At 44.9% G+C, this 24,116-nt stretch overlaps 1 protein-coding gene across 1 annotated transcript in view; it reads left to right on the top strand.

Annotated features, from left to right (window-relative positions):
- LOC138268065 (5-hydroxytryptamine receptor 3A-like) overlaps positions 1 to 24,116 on the top strand; it is a 287,520-nt gene that overhangs the window by 146,980 nt on the left and 116,424 nt on the right. The window contains exon 6 of the mRNA XM_069217426.1: positions 19,260 to 19,420. Coding sequence (XP_069073527.1) covers positions 19,260 to 19,420 — 161 coding nt within the window. The remainder of the gene's footprint in view (positions 1 to 19,259; positions 19,421 to 24,116) is intronic.

A 24,116-nucleotide genomic window follows, 5' to 3' on the forward strand; every position in this document is an offset into this window, starting at 1 on the left:
GTACCAGGCCCTCACCTGGTGCTGCCGAGGCCTGAAGTGCCTTGCCTTGGCTTTTCTGCCCCGCTGGGACCTTGGCACTGGCAGCTTAAGTTTTGGAGGAGGCCTTGCTGGGTTGGTCGTGCTCCTTGGCCGTGCTGCATGCTGGCCCCTTCTTCACCTTGGCTGGTGGCGGAATGGGTTGGTCCTTTGCGGGGGTCGGTCACACACTGCCTGGCATGACGGGTGCCCCCTTTGAGCCTCTGGGAGTTGCAGTGACCACAGCAGACGCCGACTTGGTGGCTGAGGTGCTGGCCTGGGATCTGGACACCCTAGCCCGGTGGGGAAGGACAGGGGGGAAGAGGGGTAGGGAAGAGGTCAACGTTAGCCAGGAAAAGTTTTTTAGACACACTGGGATGGGGACATGGAGAGGGTTTGGGAGTGGAGAAAGAAGGAGTAGTTATAGGAGGTGTCTGTCTGCTGAGTTTGGGTGAAGGTGCATAGGCTGGATGCTGTTGTGAGGTGGATGCCTGTTGGGTGGGTGGGTGCTTGAGTTTTTGTACTTTGGGAGGAGGTGTCACAGACACACTGGGAGAGGACACAGGGAACGTGTACATGGTAGTGGGGGTGGTGACTGCCAGTGAGGGGTGTGTTGTGATGGGGGTGCTAGTGATGGAGGAAGTGGATGAGGATGTAGTGCATGTAGGTGTGAGTGGAGACGATACTGGGAGGAAGGTGGATGATGAAAAGGAGGGGGACAAAGTGGAGGCAGTGGATGTTGGTGTGTGTGCATGGGCATGGTACTTGTGTGAGCGCCTGTGAGATGAAGTGTGGTGCTTATGTTTGCCTGAGCCACTTTTGTGTGTTGATTTGGGTGAATGCTGGTATGAAGGTGTGCTTGGGATAGGCTGAGGTTGAGGGGATTAGGACTGGGTAGAGGAAGTTGGAGGGGGAGGCTAGACACAGGGGCAATGGCTGCCATCAGTGCTGAGGCCACAGCCTGAAATTCTATCTGTTGGGCTGCCACGCCAGAGTGAATGCCTTCCAGGTATGCATTTGTTTGTTGCAAATGCCTCTCGACACCCAGAATGGCATTCAGTATGCTTAACTGTCCAACAGAGACGGATCTCAGGACGTCAATAGCCTCCTCACTGAGGGCAGCACGGCTGACTGGGGCAGGGCCTGAGGTGCCTGGGGCGAAGGAGATGCCCATCCTCCTGGGTGAGCCAGCACAGGAAACATGCTGAGGGGCTGCTGGGAGGGCGGTGCTGGTAGGAGGGGTGGCAGCTGTACCTGTTGTTGGAGTGGGCACAGAGGTGCCACCATCGTCAGGGAGCTTCCATTGTAGGAGGAGTCACCATCTGTGGTCTCCCCTCTTGTCTCCGTCGTGGTTCTCCCCTCGCACTCCATCCCACTGGTGCCTTCACCCTTGGTGGATTCGGCCTACAGGCTCATGTGGGATGCAGCTCCCTCCGTCGCCGGTGCCTCTGCTCCTCCGCCAGATGATGCTAATGCACACAAGGGCAGGGTGACAAAACAAAAAGGGGGGAGAGACAGAGGATACACTTGGCCAATGCCAGCAACAACACCACCGTTGGCGTTGACTCTGAATCTGTACTCACCCCCTTGTGGCTGCTGTGATGCCCTCAAGCGCCCATCCAACTCTGGATAGGCCACCACCAGGATGCGGAACATTAGGGGGGTCATGGTGCGACGGGCACCCCTTCCACATTGGGAGGCCAGACCCAGCTGGGCCTCCGTCGTCGTCTTTGACCAGCGGCACAGGTCCTCCCATCTCCTGCGGCAGTGGGTACTACGCCTGTGAAAGACCCCCAGAGTCCGCACCTCCTTGGTGATGGCACGCCAAAAACCCTTTTTCTGGTGGGCGCCGACCTGGAGGAAAAAGACAGCAGAAATGAAAATCACTCACCCGTCCGGACCGTCATACTCATTGCCCACCAGTTCCCACCCATGCCCTGACGCACATACACTGACCACCTTACATGCTGCATTCTGTCCAGGACACCTCAGCACCCCCCAACATGTGGCTTACATCCACAGCACTCCTTACATTCATGGCCCACGCATCATGCTCACAGTGTATTCACCTGTTTGTCTGGAGGACCGTTCTCCAACTCCTCTGCAGAGAAGGCAGGGGCCCTTTCCCCAGACACATGAGCCATTGTCCCTTGCAGACACAGGTCACAGCAGCACTTGCAGTGTAGGTCCTCTCCTGTTGAAGGTCAGGTAACAGGTGAGTGAATAGTAAGAAAATGGCGGTCACATCCGTGGCGGTGCGTACCGTCACCGCCGGCGTATATCGCCATTGGCTCCTGGAACCCATAGGGCCCAATAATCACCAATGTGAAGTTGCGCGGCGGTCATCAACCACCTACCGCGACGGCGCACAACGCCAGCGCTATTACCTCATTTCCACCTGTCCCTCCTCACAGGTCAGGCAGCCGCCATTTCAGGGGGGCACAGGGCATGGCACTTAGGTGCGTCACAACAGACATTGGCACATCAACTGACTCTCGAGTTCACATACTGCTTCTGTAAAGTAAACAAATCAACATTAGTGCAATAGATGTGGAAATATGACCCTCTGCTCACCGTTCTCTTCTATAGGCTTCAACCGCTGAGGCAGCATTCGAGATGGCGCCATCCTCCGGTGTACAGACCCCGGTGGACCTTGCGACAATGGAGGACAGACACATTATCATCACATACAGACTTGATCGTGCCACAATCCTAGAACTGTGTGCCCAATTGGAGTCAGACCTGATGTCAGCTATCTGCCATCCCACAGGAATCCCCCCTCTTGTGCAGGTCCTGTCAGTGCTCCATTTCCTGGCAAGTGGTTCCTTCCAAGCAACAGTGGCCATGGCATCAGGGACGTCTTAGCCAATGTTCTCCAGCGTGTTGACCAGAGTGTTGTCAGCCCTGCTGAAACACACGTGCAACTACATTGTTTTCCCCCAGGTGGAGGATCTGGCCACAGTGAGAGCTGACTTTTATGCCCTGGGACATGTCCCCAACAACATTGGTGCTATCGATGGTACACATGTAGCATTTGTCCCCCCCTGGAGAAATGAACAGGTTTACAGGAATAGAAAAAGCTATCACCCGATAAATGTGTAGATGTTGTGTTTGGCGGACCAGTACATCTCCCATGTGAATGCCAAATATTCTGACTCTGTGCATGACGCCTATATATTGAGGAATAGCAGCATCCCATATGTGATGGGCCAACTCCAGAGGTACCGGGTGTGGCTAATAGGTGAGCCAAAGGTCCCCATTCGAGTATATGTTGATGTCTGAGTATGGGATTGCCCCTAAGGGTTAGTGTGTGTCTAACAGTTATTCCTCGAAATCTGCAGGTGACTTTGGTTACCCCAACCTCTCATGACTACTGACCCCAGTGGGGAATGCCAGAACTAGGGCAGAGGAACGTTACAATGAGGCACATGGGCGTACAAGAAGGATTATAGAAAGGACCTTCGGCCTCCTCAAGGCCAGGTTCCGGTGCCTCCATCTGACAGATGGATCCCTGTACTACCCACATAAGAAGGTATGCCAGATCATCGTGGCATGCTGTATGTTGCACAACCTGACCTTGAGACCCCAGGTGCCTTTTCTGCAAGAGGATGTGCCTGGAGATGGTCTTGTGGCAGCCGTGGAGCCTGTGGACAGTGACAAAGAGGAGGCAGAGGAAGAAGATGTGGACAACAGAACAAACATAATACAGCAGTACTTCCAGTGACACACAGGTAAGACACAGTAAGTTCACTTTACATTTCAGTTTTCTGTTGGACATTGTGCATGGCAGCCTGTTTCCCTATGTCTATGGCCACTGGCTGTTCCCATTGGAATCTCTATTTTCAGATCACTGTGCCCTATTCTGGCTCCTGCTATATGTACTGCTGCCCAACAAAGGTCATCCTGTAGTATATTTCACTGTACATATACATTGCAATGCTTTGATAATGTTGTACTAATACATGTGTGAATCATTAGACTGACTCCATATTGTTATTTGTTTTAAGGGTGTTCATTTAGGTGCTAATAAGTATGGGGGTATGTGCAAGGGGCTGGGGTGATGGTGTAGGAAAGTCCATGGTAGAGTCCAGTCTCTTGGTATCACAGGTGCATTGTCCAAAGGGGCATTGGAAGGGGAGCAATGGCAGTTAAAGGTGGACAGGGTAACAGAGTGGGACTGACGGGTGACAATCATGAGAGTCTTATTTCCTGGCAGGGGTCTTGGCAATGTTCTCTGTCTTCTGCCTGGATCGCAGGGGCTGTTTGCGGGGTGGTTCTCCTTCTGCAGGGAGTGGGGTGCTGGTGGCCTGTTGGTCCTGTTGCGGGGCCTCCTGTCCACTAGCGCTGGCAGAGGTGGAAGGCTGTTCCTCGGGTTGGCTAGTGTCAGGCGCCCTTTGTTGTGACACTGCCTCTCTCATGGTGTTGCCCATGTCAGCCAGCACCCCTGCAATGGTGACCAGGATGGTGTAGATTTTGTTAGGTCATCCCTAATCCCCAAGTACTGTCCCTCCTGCAGCCGCTGGGTCTCCTGCAACTCGGCCAGTATCTGGCCCATGGTCTCCTGGGAATGGTTGTATGCTCCCAGGATGTTTGGGAGCACCTCGTGGACAGTGGGTTTCCTGGGCCTGTCCTCCCCTTGTCCCACAGCAGTCCTCCCAGCTTCCCTGTTGTCCTGTGCCTCTGTTCTCGAACCGTGTGCCTACTGCCACTGACCCCAGGTCCCTGATCATCCTGTGTTTATGGGGTTGCCTGGGGTCCCTGTAGTGGTGGACACACTGCTGATTGACATTTCCTGAGGACAGTGGCATGGGCCTACTGGGTGAGTGCTGTGCTGGTGTTTCCTGAGGGAGGAGGCTCTGTGGTGGGTTGGGACTGTGACAGGGGACCGACTGTCCAGAGGCCCCTGATGGGCCAGGTTGGTCATTGTGATCCAGGCGTGCAGAGCTACTGTCGTCTCTGTGGGCCTCTTCGGGGGGGGACTGGATGTAGCTGGCACCTCCTCTCTGGTGACGTTGAGTAGGCGTCCTGTTGGGATGCAAATGCAATGTTAATGTATCTGCGTGGGCCATATTGTGAATGGGTGTGTTTCCATCTCTGATTGTGATTTCCCTGTCGGCTTGCCCTTGTGTTAGTGCTGATTTTGTGGGCTGGGTGAGTCTCTCTACTGGGCATGCTGTGGTGATGGGTGTCCATGCAGGTCTGTGATGGGTGTCCATGCACTGCTGTTGCATGCAGGGCTTGGTATTGGGATGGGTGAGTTGTGATAGTGCGGTATATGTGATTTGGTGGAGTGATGGGGTGAGGGTAGGAGTAGGAGTTTGTGATGGCATGCAGGTAGGGTGGGGGATATAGTAGTAAATATTTGACTTACCAGAGTCCAGTCCTCCTGCTACTCCTGCGAGGCCCTCAGGATGCATGATCACCAAGACTTGCTCCTCCTATGTTGTTAGCTGTGGGGAAGGAGGTGGGAGTCCACTGCCAGTCCTCTGTACAGCAATCTGGTGTCTTGATACCATGGAACGCACCTTCCCTCGTAGGTCGTTCCACCTCTTCCTGATGTCATCCCTTGTTCTTGGGTGATGTCCCACGGCGTTGACCCTGTCCACGATCCTCTGTATAGCTCCATCTTCCTTGCAATGGACGTCTGCTGCACCTGTGATCCAAAAATCTGTGGCTCTACCCGGATGATTTTCTCCACCATTACCCTTAGCTCCTCCTCTGAAAACCTGGGGTGTCTTTGGGGTGCCATGGGTGTGGTATGAGTGATATGTGTGAGGATGTATGGGGTGATGTGTTGTGGTGTATGCTGTGATGTGCATAAATGGTGTATGAGTGATGGTGGTCTCTGCCTCTGATTGAGTGGGTGCTCCTTGCTTGTCTCTGTGTGCTTGGTCTCATTTCTTTTGCCGTAAGGGGTTGTGGGTATTGTGGGTGTGTGTTTTATAGTGGTTTGGGTGTGTGGGTGTGGTGTGTGAATGTGTGTCAGGTGTGTGTATATTGAATTGTCCAATGTGGTGTTGTTTTGTTAGTGTGTGTGCATTTTGACTGTGGCGGTGTGTACCGCCAATGGTTTACCACGTTTGAAAGACAGCTGCGGTGATTCGTGGGTTGTGATACTGTGGGAGTATTCCTGTTGGTGTAACAGTGTGGGTTTTGCTATCACCAGTTTATCACTGACCTTTGGTGTGGCGTACTTGTGTGGGTGTCTGTATAGTGGCGGAATTCTATGTGTGGGTCATAATACCCGTGGTGGATTACCGCCGCATTCACGGTATGTTGGCGGCCGCCAGCACGGCGGTAGGCGGCATTTACCACCAGGGTTGTAATGAGGGCCTATGTTTTCTTAGCTTTCCAAACTAGGCCCAGATTCCATATTATATTTCAAATGTTAAAATGTTTTAATTTTTCACTCACTCCATACACAAAATGTGAATTAAAGCATTATTGAATGTAATATGTTCTGTAACCCTGCTTGCTCTCTATAAAGGAAAATGTTATTCCTTGTAAACTCAAGAGGAAACCTTCCTCATAAATATTGCTATTTCTTCTGTTTTTCCTGCCAAAACTCAGTGGGCCTATTCATCTCTGTCATTGTTTTATTTATAACTAGATTCGTACTGACACATCTAACCACATTAGGGCTAAATGGGACTAATTATTATTAATTTAGGGGATGGTGTTAGATATTTTTGAATGTATTCTGTGTTGCAGAGCCTGTGTAACATTTTGCTCACCTCATCATGACTGTGTGATGTTTACTGTGTTTTTCCTTTAAAGAGGGCATAATATAGAGGTAAACAAGTATTAGTTTTCTGATTAGCAGAGAGCAGACTAACATTGAGTTATTACATGCTCTGTTGAAGGAGACCCTAAACCAGACTTCATGTTGCATTACTGATTTCTGCAGTTTTATTGAATTTTCAGATAATTTCCTATATAAGATTTATTATGAATTTTGACTGATTTTGAGACTAGCAATATTTTGCCTTCGGTAATTAACTTTCATTATTAAAAAAAAACCTCATGGTTTCTAACTTATCTCACCTTGCCTCAAGAAGGCTTATTTATTTTTTAAAGGTACTTGATCTACTGAAAATCTAATCAATTTATGGACTCAATTCCACATATGTTCTCGAGGCCACACAATTCCTAATCCTTTATCTCCCCACTTTGACATTGGATTATCTTTAGATTATTTTATTAAATAGTGTCAACACCTTGCTGGATCCATAGGCACATTAAAATGTACCTTCTCATCCAGAAAATATAACAAAGTGAGTGATGCATAAGTTATTTCCTCTCAAGAACAGTACACCTTTGCTCACCTCAGTCATCCACTACTCATTTCATATCCATGATTTTGCAAGTAGAGAAGAGAAAGATTATTAGCAAGTAGCAAACAGTAAAGCTATTTGGCTTTGTCAATATATTTTGCCATGTTGTACAGCATGGTTGAAAGTTTGAAAAAAAGTGCTGTGAAGTAGCCAGCGTTGACTATGTCATCGCTCTATTTCTTTTTTTTACTTTCAACCATACTGCATAGTAGACGTGCTGCTGTACAACATGGTTAAAATGACAAAGTCAGTTGATCTTGCATAGGAAAGATCTATTGGCTTTGTTAACGCTTGCATTTTTCTCGCTGGAGGGAACAGAAGTTAAAGGACAAGCAACAGAAAGGGGAGAGGTTCAGGGTGGGGCAAGCATCGATGTGGGAGGGACAGAGTATACGGCAAGCAGCAACGGGGGGGAGCAGGTGGTGGAAAAAGGCTTTATGACACAACCAGTGCTGGCCACATAAAAATGTTTTTTTTTTTCTGGCAGAATGGTTCAGAGGGACAGGGCAAGCAAAAACATGGGGGATAGGAGCAGGGGTACGGGACAAGCACCAAAGTGAGGAGGGGATCAGAGGTATATAGCAAGCATTGTCAGGGGAAGTGGAGTGCTGCAACTAACATTAAAAAAAAGTATTCCTGAAAGCATGCGAGCAGTGCAAGGACTCTGGGTTCCTAAAGGAAGAAGTACTTGGTCCATGCTCCAAGAAAGGGACAAATGCATGAAGATGAAGTGAAGCCACGCGGGCTGACCAAGGGAAAGCAAGGAAATAAGACTGACAATGAAGCCAAACAATGTTAAGTGATGGACTTGCTCTAAGACCTGTTTAAGTTAACAATATATTGTGCAAGGGGCAGTGCATGGGCTGTCACAGACAAGACCTAGAAATTTAGCTTCACCACATTTGTACTTCAGATTTCAGTGTGTTCTGTATTTTCGGAAACACATGTTGTTTTTTGTCTAAATCATCAGAAAACTAGCCCCTTTGAAGTCAAAGGATCACTTGCCTTGAGTTCGAGACGTTTCAGTCTTTCTGCACTCACCACATCCGAAAGAAAAAAAAAACTGGACATCGGTTTGAGCCCAAATGTACAGAAACTTTCTTGATATAAATGATGGGCGTAGTGAATTGTTTTATAAAACAGGGGTAAAACATTAATTGGCAGCCTAATAAAATGAAGTCCACCATCCTATTCGTACCAGTAAGGGAAACGCACTCCATCCCGTTCACACGTAATCTTACTCTGTCTACAAAGTGCTGAACCTACCATCCCGTGTTGGACAAATCACTTTTAGGAGCGGTATGGTAAGAAACAGTGCACCGAAAAAACATTTTAAATGTTTCGAATCAATCGCATCTAGCTAATGGACTGAGGCAGTGAAATAGAAAACGTCTCCTAGGAATTGACTTGTGAAACACACTGTAGATCGGGCTTTAGCCGGCAGAGTATTGGATTTCCTGAAAGGATAACAATAATAAACAAAAAGCATTACCCCACGAGTGCGTACACAAAAGTGCACAAATAATATAGTGCTAGGAAAAATGACGTCACTCAGTGAAAGAAGCCAACGGATGAAGTGGGCTGAACACACTGCTGTATGGCAGCAAAGAGTGAAAGACAACCTAATAGACCAATGGATGAAGAGGGCTGGCTGCGCCCTCTTCCCTCGTTCTGCACACATCGTGTCAACTTTTATCTAGAAAATGGTTTGCCTTTTTTGTCATTTTGAAAAGTAGAGTGTGTTCAAATCTCTTCCTTTAGTTCTTAGTTACTTGTGAACTGAAGGGTACACGGGGGGGGTGTGGGGGAAGCTGCGACAGTACCTCTGTCAATCATCTCACACTTAAACCAAGCCAGGGCACTTACCATATCAAAACAAAACTGACAATGAGTATTAATCGATTGTCTTCAGGCCAGCGATTGCAGGGAGGGCTCAGGATACCTTTTTGTTCACTCTTTAGAGAGAAGGGGATATTCTGCTATTGGTTGGGGTCCCATCTCCAGACATTTTGAAGCAGCAGTGAGGCCCAACTGAGTATTCCAATGAAAGCCTTGGATGGGTGCCAGTGGGAGGAGTGTGGCCCTTGGAGGTAGTGAGGGTGGCAGAGGCTGGTCCAAGGCTTTACCATACATGTCATGTACGTCAAGATCCCTTTGAGCCATTTAGCTTCATTATGCCATGATATTGAGCTATCCAGCTTTATACATGCGGTGGAATAAAGCTTTTTCAGTCTCATGCGTAGTGTTGGGCAGCCCTGGCAATAAACCACCCTCTAAAAATCAATAAACATACATTTTGATTAGAATCTAGTTTAGGAAAAAGTCCTGCCCATGACTGGCCTGCGGCTTTGGCCTCTCAGACCTTTTACGATCATCCATATGATCAATCTGATGCGGCACCCAGCTAAAAGACACTGTTGGTTTTAAAAATAGCTTCTTAGAGAAAAAGCGTTATCTCTTGGTTGAACACCATTTAAGTAGGACATGAGATACCCAGATCATTTCTTGGTCCTGTTCAGTTACAGGTGAGACAGATAAAGCGTGTCTATGAAATAAATCCGGAAGAGAGCACTTGCAAAGCCGATAGATCTGGATTTCTGTTAAGGAAAGTGTTTGGCAGTGGCTGGGTGACTTGGGTGTGTTGCCCTGTTGGAAATGGCTCTCTCTTCAGGGTTATCCCCATACCTTTTCCTTTTTCCCTCCACTTTTTGCTGAAATCGTTTTTGTAGGCTTAGAATTCAGTGCAGTTTACCACCGCTAACGAGTGTTGAAGTACTTCTGCTTTCTCCCTAAAACATGGCTTGAACAGTATATACCTAATTGACATATTTAATTTACTTATACGTCCCCAGTAAAGTGCACTAAATGTGCCTAGGGCCATCATATTTAATGCATCTAGTGGGCCTGCAGCACTTTTGTGCCACCCACATAATTAGCACATTAACGCCTGCTGCTGAAGCCTGAATGCAGTGTTACGCTGCCATGCCAACCTGGCATTTAAAACCCCTTTCCAAGCCTATAGGTTCCCTTTTATTACATATACAGGAGCCTGAAATATATAGATTGTTGTTGGGAGGGGATCTCAGCCTCTGCGTGCATACTTTAATTTTAGTGCATCATGCCTAAAACACTAGGCCGCCTGAAGTGCGTCGATTGTGTTCCTCCCCTGCAGATGGCCGTGGCCTTGTAAGACGCTTCTTGATCAGCATGAGTATGGCATTTAGGAGAACTGGTTATCACAGCCTTTTCTCTACAGCCGAGTCCCTATGTTGTGGATGTAACAGCGGGGTGCACAAATGTTGCTCCCTGAAGCCAGGGAAGAGTTTGGATTACTTTATTGGAATGCTGAGGTAAGTAGTCAAGAAACATAATCCTTAAACAGCTGTAGTATAAAGGATAATTCATGTTTATCAGCCTACATTACAGCTGTCATGTTTTGAACCAGTCAATTGATACATACAAAGTATTAATTGTGCATTAGCATACATCAGTAGCAAGCATTGCATCAACCAGCTACATGACCCACCTATCCCATACTACACAAACATACATAATGCCATCAACCTCTTCTTCAGTGAAAGAATACAGAAAATATACATCTTAGCAGCAGGGAACTGATTTGCAACTTGCAGGTCGTTGGTGCCAACTCAAGTACAAGCTGCACTTGAGTGATTGGATCTTTAGTCCCAGTTTGAAGTTTAACATCACCAAATCAACAATATATCAATAACAGTGATGCTCGTTAGGCCTCAGAAGTATGATAGAGAGTAGTAGATTTGCAATCATTGAAGGTTTATTTATAGAGTTGTGAATTTACAAACTCAAATCGTTCAATTAGTCATAAATTGATGATCATCATTTAAATGTGTTGATCAGTATAATTCAAAGCAATCCAAAATAGCAAATGCCAGAACATACTGTTTAAAGTTGTCATAAGGAAATTGAGCAAATTCTGTTTCCCATGAAGGGAGATTCCTTAGCATGCTAAGCTAAAAGCAAAACTGGAAACTGATGAAAATCTTTAAGCAAAAGGTGTTAGCAAGCGAAGCCTCCAAAAGGCAGACTCAAATAAAGATAATGGGCCTGATTTAGATGTAGGCGGTAACGGTCATGCCTTTGACTTTTTGACTAAAAACCCATCTGCTGCCAACCGTATTTAGATGTTGGAGGTCCCATAGATGAAAGCCTGCATTGGAACCACCGCCTCTTCAAAGGAAAACTGCCCCCCTCAACAGTGGGAGAGAGAAACGTGGATGCTGGCAGGACCCCAGCCACCTTTCCTGCTGTGCAGCCTTGGATGTGCCTTACAGGAAAAGAAAACAGTGGCAGTCCGACCTCCATGTCTGAATTGGAGGATTGGGGGGGGAGGAATGAAAACTCACCTTTTCTTCTCATTCCACACCTGTTTGATTGGACATGACTGAACAACAAGTACTGTTGTCACTGCTGCCAGCCACCCATGGAGAAAACACAACCCTCCTTGACGGACTCATAGGTAGGGATGCCGCATTGCCAGGGTATGTTGGGTGTGCAGTGATTGGGTGGTCGGGACCACTGCAGGCAAATACATGTCAAAGTAATTCTTTAAAATCACTGTGACATGCATATGTGGGGTACACAATGGTGTCACACATCGCTGGGGACACACTGGCACAACACACATATCGCACACAAACACAACTGTCATTGTGGTGTCATCATTCATAGCCAGATGAATGCTGTCACCACAGTGACAGTACACTAACATTGGCCGACGGTGTCTATGTGAGCGCATTGCAAGGGGACCTGTACGAATAGGTTTGTGCTATTTATTGTGTATATGAGTCAGTATGTGTATTTGTCTGTGTGTGTGTGGACTGGCGAGATGAAGTGGAGGGAGCAGGAGCTGATGACGTGGTTTTGTTGGTATGTTTGTCACTTGCTTATGAGATTGCTATTGTTGTGTATGTTGTGTTGCCGTGTGACACATTCAGGTGAGTTTCGTTGTGTGGTGAACGTTGTCAAGATGTGTGTAGTTGTGCATATGTGTGAATGTGTTTGTGTAGCTGAGTGTGTAGTTGTGTTAGCTGTTGTGGTCATGTGTGGGTGCAGTGTCAGTGGTGTGTGTATATTGTGTCATTAATGTATGTCATTGTGTGTTTCCAGCACGTGCAGGTTGTGTTGTGTTGGAATTGTAAGGGATGATGGTGTGGTGTGTTGTATAGTGTGTAGTGCAGGGGGACAGCTATGCCTAAGGGAGTGTGTGTGTGTATGTGTGTGTCACTTACCTCCATTCCTTAGCCACTACCATTCTACGAAGTCCATTGGGTCCCACCACCATCTCCCTCTATCAGAAATCCGTTGACACTACTCCACTTGCAGAGCTGTAACATCTAAATATGGTGGGTGGAACACCGTCAACTTGACGATCTTCTCGGGTCTGCCGTCGGCACGCCTTGGTGGTAACACCGCCAAGATCTAAATCAGGCCTAAGTCAGGTAAAGAAAGAATGTATGTATGTATGTCGGATTTATAGAGCGCATTCCGGCTCACGAAGAGCGTCGAAGTGCTAGTTCAGAACGTGAGAAAGAAAAACAACACCAAGGAACCACCCAAAGAAACAGACGATAGAAGGAAAGGAAGAATGCCTGGGAGAAAAAAAAACAGAAAGAAACAGAGGCTATCAGGGAAAGAGCCACGTTTGAACCAGTTTCCTGAACCTTAGGTAGCAGGGTTCTTGCCTAATATTCAGAGGAAGCGAATTCCAGCATTTTGCTGCATCCACTGTCACCCCATTTGGCTCTGTAGGTACGTGGGACCTGAATTCTATAGGCCTTGGAAGACCTAAGATTTCTCTAAGGAACATGCCAGCAGAGCCTGGTGGTAAGGTAGCGAGGAACGATCCCGTGAGCTGCTTTGTGAGTCAGACAGAGCGATTTAAAAATGATGCGCTGAGCCACTGGAAGCCAGTGTAGTTGTTTAAGGCTCCCTCTAACTGATGCCCAGCGAGAGAGGTTAAGAACCGCCCTAGCAGCCGAATTGTGGACCAGTTGCAACTTGTTAATCAAAGCTTTGTCCAGGTTAAGAAATAACGCATTACAATAATCTACTTTGGACATAACCAATGCTAAAGTAGCAGAAACTCCCCATTCATATTGGAGCTAAGGAAAGATTTTCCTGAGCATTTTAATAAGCCATAGGCATGTCTTTAGGGTGTGATTCACCTGACTTTTGAAGGATAAATGATCATCAAAAAAGATACCCAGATTCCTGCTGACAATAGTGGGAACAGGAAGGGTACCACAATCTGTGGGCCACCAACGTGGACTCCATTGCTCATTTCCCGGCCCAAAACAGAGAAGTTCGGTTTTGGTAGCATTCATTTTAAGCCAGTTAGTCTTCCTCCAATTACTAACTGCTTGCATACAATTGTTGAACCGATCCACAACCTCTTCCCAGGTCTTATTAACTGGGATGATGAGCTGAGTATCATCCGCATAGGAGGTCGGGATAAATCCAAAGGATCAAATCAAATTTGCCAACTGGGCAACATACACATTAAACAAAGTAGGATTGATTTGGAATGGGATTCCAGTGGAATGGATTTGTTCAGGAGTCTAACTATTTGCACAGGAGCAGAATAAGACAGTTGATCTCAAGAGAGTGGAGAGGGACATCTGAATCTAACTGCCCCAGCAATGCACAACTGAATCATAAAATTCTCAACAAGATGCAGCCCTCCCTACAGTTCTCAGGGAGAGATGACCAATCAGGATCCAGCATTTCATCATACTATGGCTTCAGCCTTCTTCCCAGCCATCGGATTATGTAAGGTTTCAGATAAAAGTAATTCAAAAGATATAGCAGGATGATACATCCCAGCCAGGTCTTCCAAGGTGTGGAAATTCACTATTCACTCTCTATGGAACACACAGATAAATAGTTCTCACGTAAATTAAAACCATTGTAATATTTGATTAGCACAAACTACTGCAATTTGGCTCTTGAAACGAGGGAAAGAACACAAAAGCCAAAAGTATATTTTCATGTTTGAGTGAGTCTTTAAACAGTGGCTTACAATAACTATGGCTAACAGTGTGGAAATCACACTGGATATATATATGTGTATTGTTAGACCTGTCACCTTTAGGATGGTTTTTCCTCAAGCCTTATGCCTCTCCTCCTTCATTTTGCTGGCTGGACTCATTTTTGTTGGCGTTAGGACTCTGTGCACTTTACCACTGCTAACCAGTGCTAAACTGGTTGTGCTAACTCCCCTAAAACATGGTTAAATTAGCTTATACCTAATTGGCTTATTTAATTTACTTATAGGTCCTTGTAGAGTGGTATACCATATACTCAGGGCCTATGCATTAAATGCTACCAGTGGGCCTGCAGCACCTATTGTGCCACCCACTTGAGTGACACTGTAAAACATGTTTCAGGCATGTCATTGCAGCCTGAATACAGTTTTAAACTGTCATTTCGATGTGGAATTAAAGTCCCATAGCCAGGCCTTACACTCTCTTTGTATTACATCTAAGTCACCCCTACGATAGGACTTAGGTAGTCCATAGGGCTGGATGTTGTGTAATTAAAAGGCTCTACATGTACTTTCAAGTTTTACATGTCCTGGGTAGTGAAAACCCCTAAATGTGTTTTTCACTACTGTGAGGCCTACCCCTCCCTTAACATTGGAGATTGCTCATCACATTTAATAAGCTGTAATTTCCAGTTGGGAGCAGGCTATGTCATGTTTGGTGTCTATGAATTTGTAATGATAAATCCTCTTTAATGGTAAAGTCAGATTTTTCATTACAAGTTTGAAAATACCACTTTTAGAAAGTTGACATTTTCCTGCCCTTAGCCTTTTGTGCTTGCAGCCTGTCTTGGTTCACATGACCAGGTAGGACCTAGTAGATTCCTCCTAGTCACACAATACACGGATTATATTTGCCTGGATGGGCCATCTGATGACAGGAGGAGGGGGTGCTCCACTTACAACTGAATAGCCTGTGGTCTGCTTTCACACAGAGGGCCTATCAACACCACATTCTTACTGCAGACAGCTTGGGACCAGGGCACAGGGTGCAGAAAATTCCATGCACTTTAAACCCACTGTCTAGAAGCTTCTCCCACCTTCCAGAACCACTGTTACAGGTTTAAAAAGAGGGCCTTGGATACCAACTCTTCAATACACTTCTGGACCTATGGGTACTCTACAAGGAAGAAGGCTGCTGTGCTGCTGATAGGACTGCTACTCTGCTGGACTGCTGCTCTGAAGGAACTGCTGTCCTGCTGTGCTGACATGCTGTCTCTTGCCTGGTGAGGAAGAACTGGACCAGCAACCTCATCCTGAACCCAGGACACTAGAGAGTCTCCAAGGGCTAGTCTGCTGGCCTGATCTGAGCCTCAGGAACATAAATGCTCCTCAATATCGTGCACCAGGACCCAGCTGAAGTGAGTTCCTGGCCCCCAAGAGATGCTCCTCATGTCCTGAACCCTTGGTGTTGTTCAGTGAGTTGAGATCAAGCTTTTGGGCTCTCCGCAACCGCATGCAGGCCTGTTTGTACCAGGAACTTCCAGCTTGCACCGCCATTCCGCCCAAAACTCCATCAGCCAGACTCTTTGCGCTACAATATTGATCTCTGCGGGGACACAATGCTTTCCTCACTCCTCACAGCCCTCTCCAACAAGAACAGGACTCTTGGCAGAGACTTTGAGAAGGTAAGCTTCAGCAAGCCTAATTTGATAACTGTAGCCAACCTGCACTCCATTGCGATCCACCTCCAAGTGTGACTTTGATCTGGTCCAGCGCAATCAGATATCCTGAGTTTTTGCTTTGTGCTTTTTTGGGTCTATTTTTGCTAAAGTCTTTTAAAATTCATAACTCTGGTTCTTCTGATTAAGTTTTGTCATTTTGGTCTTGATTTATTTATTACATGTTGCTCTATTTTCCTATTTTGGTGTAGGGTCCTTTTTGTGTGGTATTTACTGTTTGAAGTGTTGAGCAAATACTTTACACATTGCCTCTAAATTAAGCCTGAGATCTCTCTGCCAAGCTACCAGAGGAGTGAGTACTGGTTAATTTAGGGTTGGCCTGTGCCTCACCCTGACAAAGATTGTGATTGCTGCTCGACTAGAACTAGCACCACAGTCAACCCGTAACCCACGTTCTGGCATGGATGATGGGCAGCTGTTCTGCAAAATAAAATATGGTGACAGTGTCACCAACGGCAGAGCAATAACACCAAGCTTGGTTCTACGCCCACTTCACTGAATTATATCCCCCAATGGTCAACCTTCGTATGCCTGTTACCCTTCGACTTTGCTAACATTCTTAACACCTTGTAAGTCACCTCCAATGTAGATGTCTTACCATCATTGATCAACAATGCTCTCTCCAGAGAAGCTCTTTCACCCATATTAACCACTCTCAATACCTCCTTCATGCAAGGTATCGTTCCAGAAACTTTAAAAACAAGCCAGCTCTTCTCTCTCCTGAAGAATCTACTCCTTACATTGATTATTTCACCAAATACAAACCCATCATCAATGCAATTGATGCAGGATTTCAAGATCAAATAAAGAGGAACCCTCTACCTCTTGATTATCTATTCAGTCTTAGATCACACTGTAGCAGAGAAACTGCTATCTTACAAATTGTGGATGACATCATCCTGACCACAGATAAAGATCACCAAAAGGCTTGAAGGACTTCCAGCAACTATCAGAAGCTTAAGGCCCCCGGAATTGAATTCCTCCTTTTGCCAACAACAAGCAGCTAGTAGTTCAAACCTGGCTCGATAAAATAAATCCTCAATGTTTCAAGCCCCAACTTTTGAACAATGCCAAGTCATTGAGCTCACCCTCAAGGAACATATCTCCAAGAGAACAGCATGACAGACGCTACCAGTTCTCTCTGATGGTAAAACCATTTCTCCAAGAAAGTGACTTTCGAACTGTTAATCAAGCCTTTTTTCTATTGCACGAGGATAATGAAGAAGTCCTGTGCACTAGCCCCAAGACCATACACTGACCCTTCTCATGGGAACCCTCCAAGCCATAACACGCATTATTGGGGGCTGGAAGAAACATAACCACACCATCCCCACCATGATGTATCTTCACGGGCCTCATTTACTGCCATGCATGCCAACCTCAAATACAGCAACATCACTTACAAAGCCATCAGGACTGTCCCTGATTCCCACCCACCTATCTGACTGACATGCTCATCACGTTCTTCCGTTCTTGTCACTCCTGCAGATGTACACCATCCGACGTAAGACAAAAAAGTGAAAGAATGAAAGAACAAGACAACATATCTTACTATCGACACACCCAGGATCAAGAACAACATCCCCATACCCATCCGGACTGTCGCTATTCCTCGTAAGTTTAGGGAAGAGCTTAAGACAACTCGGGGAATATCACATCACAATGCAGAAAATAGTCTACCCCATCCCTCAAAGAACCCATCATCCCCTGCCTACAGTAATGCTCACATTATATTCTGCTGTCACTCTGTACAGTGCTCTGTCACATTTTTGGTAGGTTTGCACTGTGCAAACACCACATACTACAAACATGCATTCATATATTTATACATGCAAACATATTGTAAATCCTCATGGCTTGTAACTCATTAATATTTTCTGAACATGACCAGCGATGGAAAGGACAGTGTTTGAAAAACGGAGAAATCCTCAGGGGAATGGGGACTGGTACTGCTCAGCAGCCATTCAAATCCTTCCCCTGCTTTGCACCCTCTGCCCCTGTCCAGGAACTTAATGGGCCAGAAAATGGTCACTGGCAAGCAGAGTCATACACCTATTGGGCAGTTACATAAAATTCGAACTCCCCAGCTACTACCTGTATGCCAGAATTTTCAGATTTTCGCTGACCGGAAATGCAGAAGGAAAATTATGTACGGCCCTGGTCATAATGTGGGCATCAATGCCATGATGATACCCATATCTGGCTAATTGTGGTATAATGGTGGTCATTCTTAGCATATTGTCTGAACGCCTACATTATGCAGCGAGCAGCAGCTAACTACAGCCGCTGGCCAACTCCACTGTGATTGATGGCATTCTACTTTCTCAAAAGAGCACATTTGCACAAAGTAGCTCATTCAGTACCAGGGACTACTACAACAAAGTGTGCTTTGTGAGGCTAAAACATACTTTTGCTTTTGACCAATGTGTATTTTTATATTGGTTTAGGCCCAAACCATGATAAAACAAGCATTGACTAATCTGAAATTCTGGAAATCAGCACCATACCTCTTGCCTTTCCCAATGCTTGTTTTGGAATCGCGATGGACGTGACTGCATGGCCTCTATTTTTGGCTTATTGTGAGCATGCATTAGCAAGCGATAGTTACATGCAAGTAAACCTGTGGATTGTGGGTCGAAACAACATTTGATGGGATGAGGAGTGAATGGTCCCTCATTTCTTAAGAGAGCTCTCCGTTAATGAATATATTCTCTAAAATTCTAACGAGTTCAATTAATTCATTCAGTCATGCACACACTCAGCCTTCACCACATTCATCCTTGCAGTAATTCTTCATAAATCAACGTTTTACACTTCTATGGTTTTCAATGGAACACTTACATGAAAAGATCATAACTTTAAAAAACATTCAGAGGCAAACTCATTCTTAAAGCAAGATCGTAACGCTGACACCGTAAAGCTTATTCTCCATAATGTAAATGTGCCTGATTTTAGAACGGCGAAGATAAGTTCCGTTTTAAAGGTGTAAAATAATATTTTGTGTTTATAAAAATGAAGATATTTTTCTGAATTCATATTTTGTAAACGATGTTTGTTGTATTTTGAAACTTAAGATGTTTATCTCCCGGATTTTCGCTCCAGGTGAACAAAACTATGGTGACATTTCTTTCTATTATTTTGCGATTGCAGTTAATGAGATATTGGTGAAGGCAGAACAAAATTCAAGTGTCGTAACCGAAGTTTCTAAAAAAGCCTTTGCCAGCAAAGGGGACTGGAGCCTCGTGCGTATAGATGTCGAAAGTCACAACTACAGTCATGCAAACCGTGAATGGAGCCAACTTGTATATAAGGTAAGCCTATTGAACTAATGCAGATCACAAAATGCTAAACTCCTGGGCAGGTTGGGGAATTATTCTCTGATCATGAAACAGGACCAGACACTGCACCGCGAGGGAAGACTACATCAGCACATTTATAGCATGTTTGCAATGAAAATTTTAAGTGGACATACACAACGCACTTGCATGAATATAAAGTCATTATTTTTGAAAATGTCATATTAGAGTGAGTTATGTAGCAGACATTCTGCTAGAAGTATGGCCTCACTGCCCTTTATGTGTATGCCTTCCTAATAAGGTTTCAAATAATCTATTGCAGAACTGAGTTCGATTAGTTAATAGTTTGTTTGATTTATCTGATTCTCCAATCGTCATCAGTCTAACTATTGCTCCTTTGCTGTTTTCAGTATGCATAAATATTGTATTCTAAATATCATTCAAGACATATCATCCAGATGGGTGTATATTGTTTCTATCATTAACTCCAGTGGTGTGATAATGTCGTAGATGCTAAACACAATAGTTGTTGTCAGACGAAATACTACCCAATATTAAGGTATTGTGTTTTATTGGATGTTTTGTGAGTGCGTTGTTTCTTGGTGGTAAGTTTTGTTTTGAGTATGCTGATTAATGGAATATCTTCACCGTCGAAGATGTATGAGAGGCATTCCGGGCATAGGTTTCTGTTGTGTGCAGGATCTTTGAGTGGGCACTATGCATTCGAAGCCAACACTTTTCCTTTTATTGCTTAGTTGATGTTCCCCGAATGAAAACGTGTGTGTGAATTGCAAAACTCCTTCCTCTAGATACTGCCCCCAGTTGCTTTGCTTGGTAGTAACAACTTGTATTGTGAAATTCACTACAATGTAGATTTTCCTAGTAATTTATAATGGAAAGTCTTAATTTCATTAAAGACACGGAGGCGAGTATTATGCTTTTCTTTTCTTGTTTATTTTCAATAGCAGCTGCAGTCAAGACAAAAACTACAAAAAACTACCAATCCCAACAGGCAAAAAAATAGTAGCCAATGGGAAACGACATGTAGTTTGTATAATGCACCAATCACTGACAGGCTGCCCCTATAATACATATGTTGACTGAGAACAGCCCTCTTTTTTTGTGCGAGAGTTTAAAAGGTAACAAATAATAGAATAATGGAACAACAAATCCAGATTGCCATGAGAACGGACAAAAGTTCTTGAATAATGATTAGGAGTCCAGAAACAAAGTCCGGAAAGATCTGAGCCTCTGAAGGAAGATGGTTGCTTTGAAACGTTGTAGGTGCAGAGGCCGCTAAGAGGCGTTGTTTGGCGAAGAAGTCCTTAGGAGAAAGCCTGTTGAGTTGTTGAAGATGCTTTTAAGGAGGGAATAAACAAAAGTAAGAATTTGTAGAGGTGGTATAATTCTCACCTCCGTGTCTTTAATAAAATTAAGACTCCTTCATAAATTACTAGCAAAATCTACATTTTATGACAAGACCGGAGGCTCCTATTATGCTAGTTTAAAGCAAATCAATTACATTTAATGAGGCATTTTGAACTGGCTTACAATAAAAATCTTTAAATACATAATCATTAGACCAGTCAGCTGATCTGAAAATGTCTTCCAGCGGGGAACCAACCCAAAAAGGCTTAGAAGCCATAGCTCCTCGGGCTGAATGGGCACCAAAGGCAAAATTATAAATGCCTGATAAGGACATAATCCATCTGACCCAACAAGCCAAAGTAGAGGAGGAAACAGGTTTGAAGGGTTTTCTGAAAGAAATGAGGAGTTGGGACGCTGAGGAATTTCTCAAATCGGCTGCCTGTTGTTCATAAGCTTTCAAACATTGGCCTACACATAATTTAGGTTGGTCAGGGAAATAGGGATAGAATACTGATGAAAGATTAGTTTTAGTAAGTCTATTAATATTAAACAGAACACCTGTTGGAGTAAAATGGTGAGCAGTAACATCTAAAGATTTAACATCAGAGAGACGTTTGAAAGAAACAAGGAATAATAGCATGGTAAGTTTAGCAGATAATTGTTTCAAAGTAAGCATTGAATTATATGGCCAAGAAATAAAAAGATTGAAAACAGCATTTACATCCAACTATGAACTGTATTTGGGTTTAGGAGGATTGGAAAATTGTGCTCCCTTTAAAAGACGGCAAACCAACAGATGTTCTAACACCGGCTTACCGTTGATGTAAGTGTGTGAAGAAGAGATCCCTGACCTGTACAAGTTAATGGTACGATAAGTTTTACCTTTACTGGCTTCCGCCGCCAAAAAATGAACGATAAAGGTTATATCCACTGTAAAGGAATCAATCTGTTTTCCCACACACCAGCTATGCCAGAGAGACCAAGCTGCTTTGTATGTCTTTTTTGTTCCTGAAGCCCAGGTGAGTTCAATGAGGTTTGAAGCCTCTGACGAAATAGAAGGGAATGGCTGGGAATCCCTGATATTTTCCAGGCCGAAAGAGTGAGGAGATTTTCTAGGATTAAGGTGTGAGAGAGGCCGAGGGGATTGGACAATAGTTCAGGAAAGGAGGGAATAAGAAAGGGAGAGTCTATTGACAGTTCCAGAAGAGTGGGGAACCACACCTGTGATTGCCAGAAAGGGGCTATGAGAACCAACGTAGCTTGTTGACGTCTTACTTGTGCTAGCAACCGGGGTATCATAATGAAAGGAGGGAAGACATAATTGAGGGAATTGTACCAATCGTGGGAAAAAGCATCGAAGGCTTGAGCTAAGGGTTCTGGGTGCCAACTGAAAAATTGTGGAAGCTGTACGTTGAGACGTGAAGCGAAGAGATCTATGTGAAAAGGACCCCATTTCTGATGAATAGTGTTGAATACTTCGGAATAGAGTTTCCGATCGCTTGAGTCTCGAAAATGACAAGAATGCCAATCTGCTACTGAATTGAGATTGCCCGGTAAATACTCTGCATGGACTGAAATTCTGTTCTGAAGACAAAAATCCAAAAACCCTTTGACTAATTCCGCTGAAGGTTTGTGCCTCCCAAATGGTTGATGTCCGGACCGCTAAAACGTTGTCCATCCTGAGAAGAACTGAACAACAAACTCTGTCTCTTGCTAGGCTTTTGATCACAAAGGAACCGGCAAGCATCTCTAAACAAATGATGTGCAACTTTGACTCCTCTAGAGACCATTTACCTCCTGTCGAGATTGGACCACACTGGGCCCCCCAGCCTAGTAGACATGCATCTGATTGTAATACAAGATATGGGGCTGATGCAAAGATAGTCCTGCCGTTCCAAGCGTCTAAATGGTCTATCCACCATTGTAATTCTGTTCGAGATTCTTGATCTAAGGTGATAGTGTCTGAGTAAGCAAGACCTTTTTGGAGATTATGAATTTCAACCTTTGGTGGGCCCGATAATGTAACGGGCCCGGGAAAATTGCCTGGATTGATGACGACAGAAGGCCTACTATTCTTGCTAGGGATCTGATAGGAGGGAACTGCGTAAAGTTTGGAGAATTTCTGATTTGATGGACTTTATTTTTGCTGATGGAAGGAGAAGTGTGCCCGAAACAGAATCTACTAGGAAACCTAAAAATGATATCTTTTGAACCGGGACTAGGGTAGATTTTTCATTGGTGATAATGAAGCCGAGATCTGTGAAAAGCGTGCAAGTTAGTTGAACATGAGAAAGAAGAGACAAACAATTTTGGTTCATGATAAGGATATCTTCCAAGTAAATGATCAGTCTGACTCCACGAGCTCTGAGGAAGGCTACAACCGTTTTCATGAGTTTTGTGAAACACCATGGAGCGGAAGAAAGACCGAAAGGTAGTGAAGAAAAATTATAAGTTTGATTGAGCCATTGGAATTGTAAAAACTTCTTTGAAACAGAATGCATGGGGACGGTGAGATATGCATCCTAAAGGTCTAACCGAACCATCCAATCGCCTTGAAGTAACAAATCTCTGAGATGTAGTATAGTTTCCATTTTGAAGTGACGGTACATAGCAAAATGGTTGAACTGCTTTAGATTGATAACAGGACGCATTTTTCTGTTTTTCTTTTGAACTAAAAAGACAGAGCTGACGAAGCCCGAAGGGTTGAGGGGGCAAGGGACATTTGCTTGTTTTGAAGAAGAGATTGAATTTCCAAGGAAATCAAGTGTGTCATTTCCAAAGAAAACTGGGAAGGATGATGAAAGATTGATTGAAAAGGCTTTGAGTAGAGCTCGATAGTGTATCCCTGAACGGTGTTTCAAACCCATGGATCTGCTGCGAGAGACTGCCATTTTGGAAGGAACAGTAAAAGACGAACTCCTATAATAGGAAGGCCAGAAGGTTGACTTACAGGGTTGGGAAGAGAATCTGGAATCTCTGTTGCCCTTGTTTCTGAAATCATAATTTCTCTGTGGGTAAAAGTGAGGTCTGTACTCCTGGTAGGCGTTGTTATAGGTGCCACGAGAACCTTGGTTGTTGTATGTACGGCAGGCTAAGCGGTTCCTGCCTCTGACAGCCCTGGCGAAAACCCGACTGGAGAACATCTTCCTGAGCGACTGTTGCATCTTGTCCAATGATGCAAATGTAGCAACATATTTACTAAGCTCCTTTATAAAAGAGTCACCAAAAAGGAGACCTTCCGCTTTGACTCCTGGATCTGAAACTGCTAGGGTCACCAGTTTAGGATCAAGTTTGAGTAGGAGTCCCTTCCTGCTTTTCCAATGAAGCAGATACTGCTTGCTCA

The sequence above is a fragment of the Pleurodeles waltl genome, chromosome 12 (genome assembly GCF_031143425.1).
Source record: "Pleurodeles waltl isolate 20211129_DDA chromosome 12, aPleWal1.hap1.20221129, whole genome shotgun sequence".
Lineage (NCBI taxonomy): Eukaryota > Metazoa > Chordata > Amphibia > Caudata > Salamandridae > Pleurodeles > Pleurodeles waltl.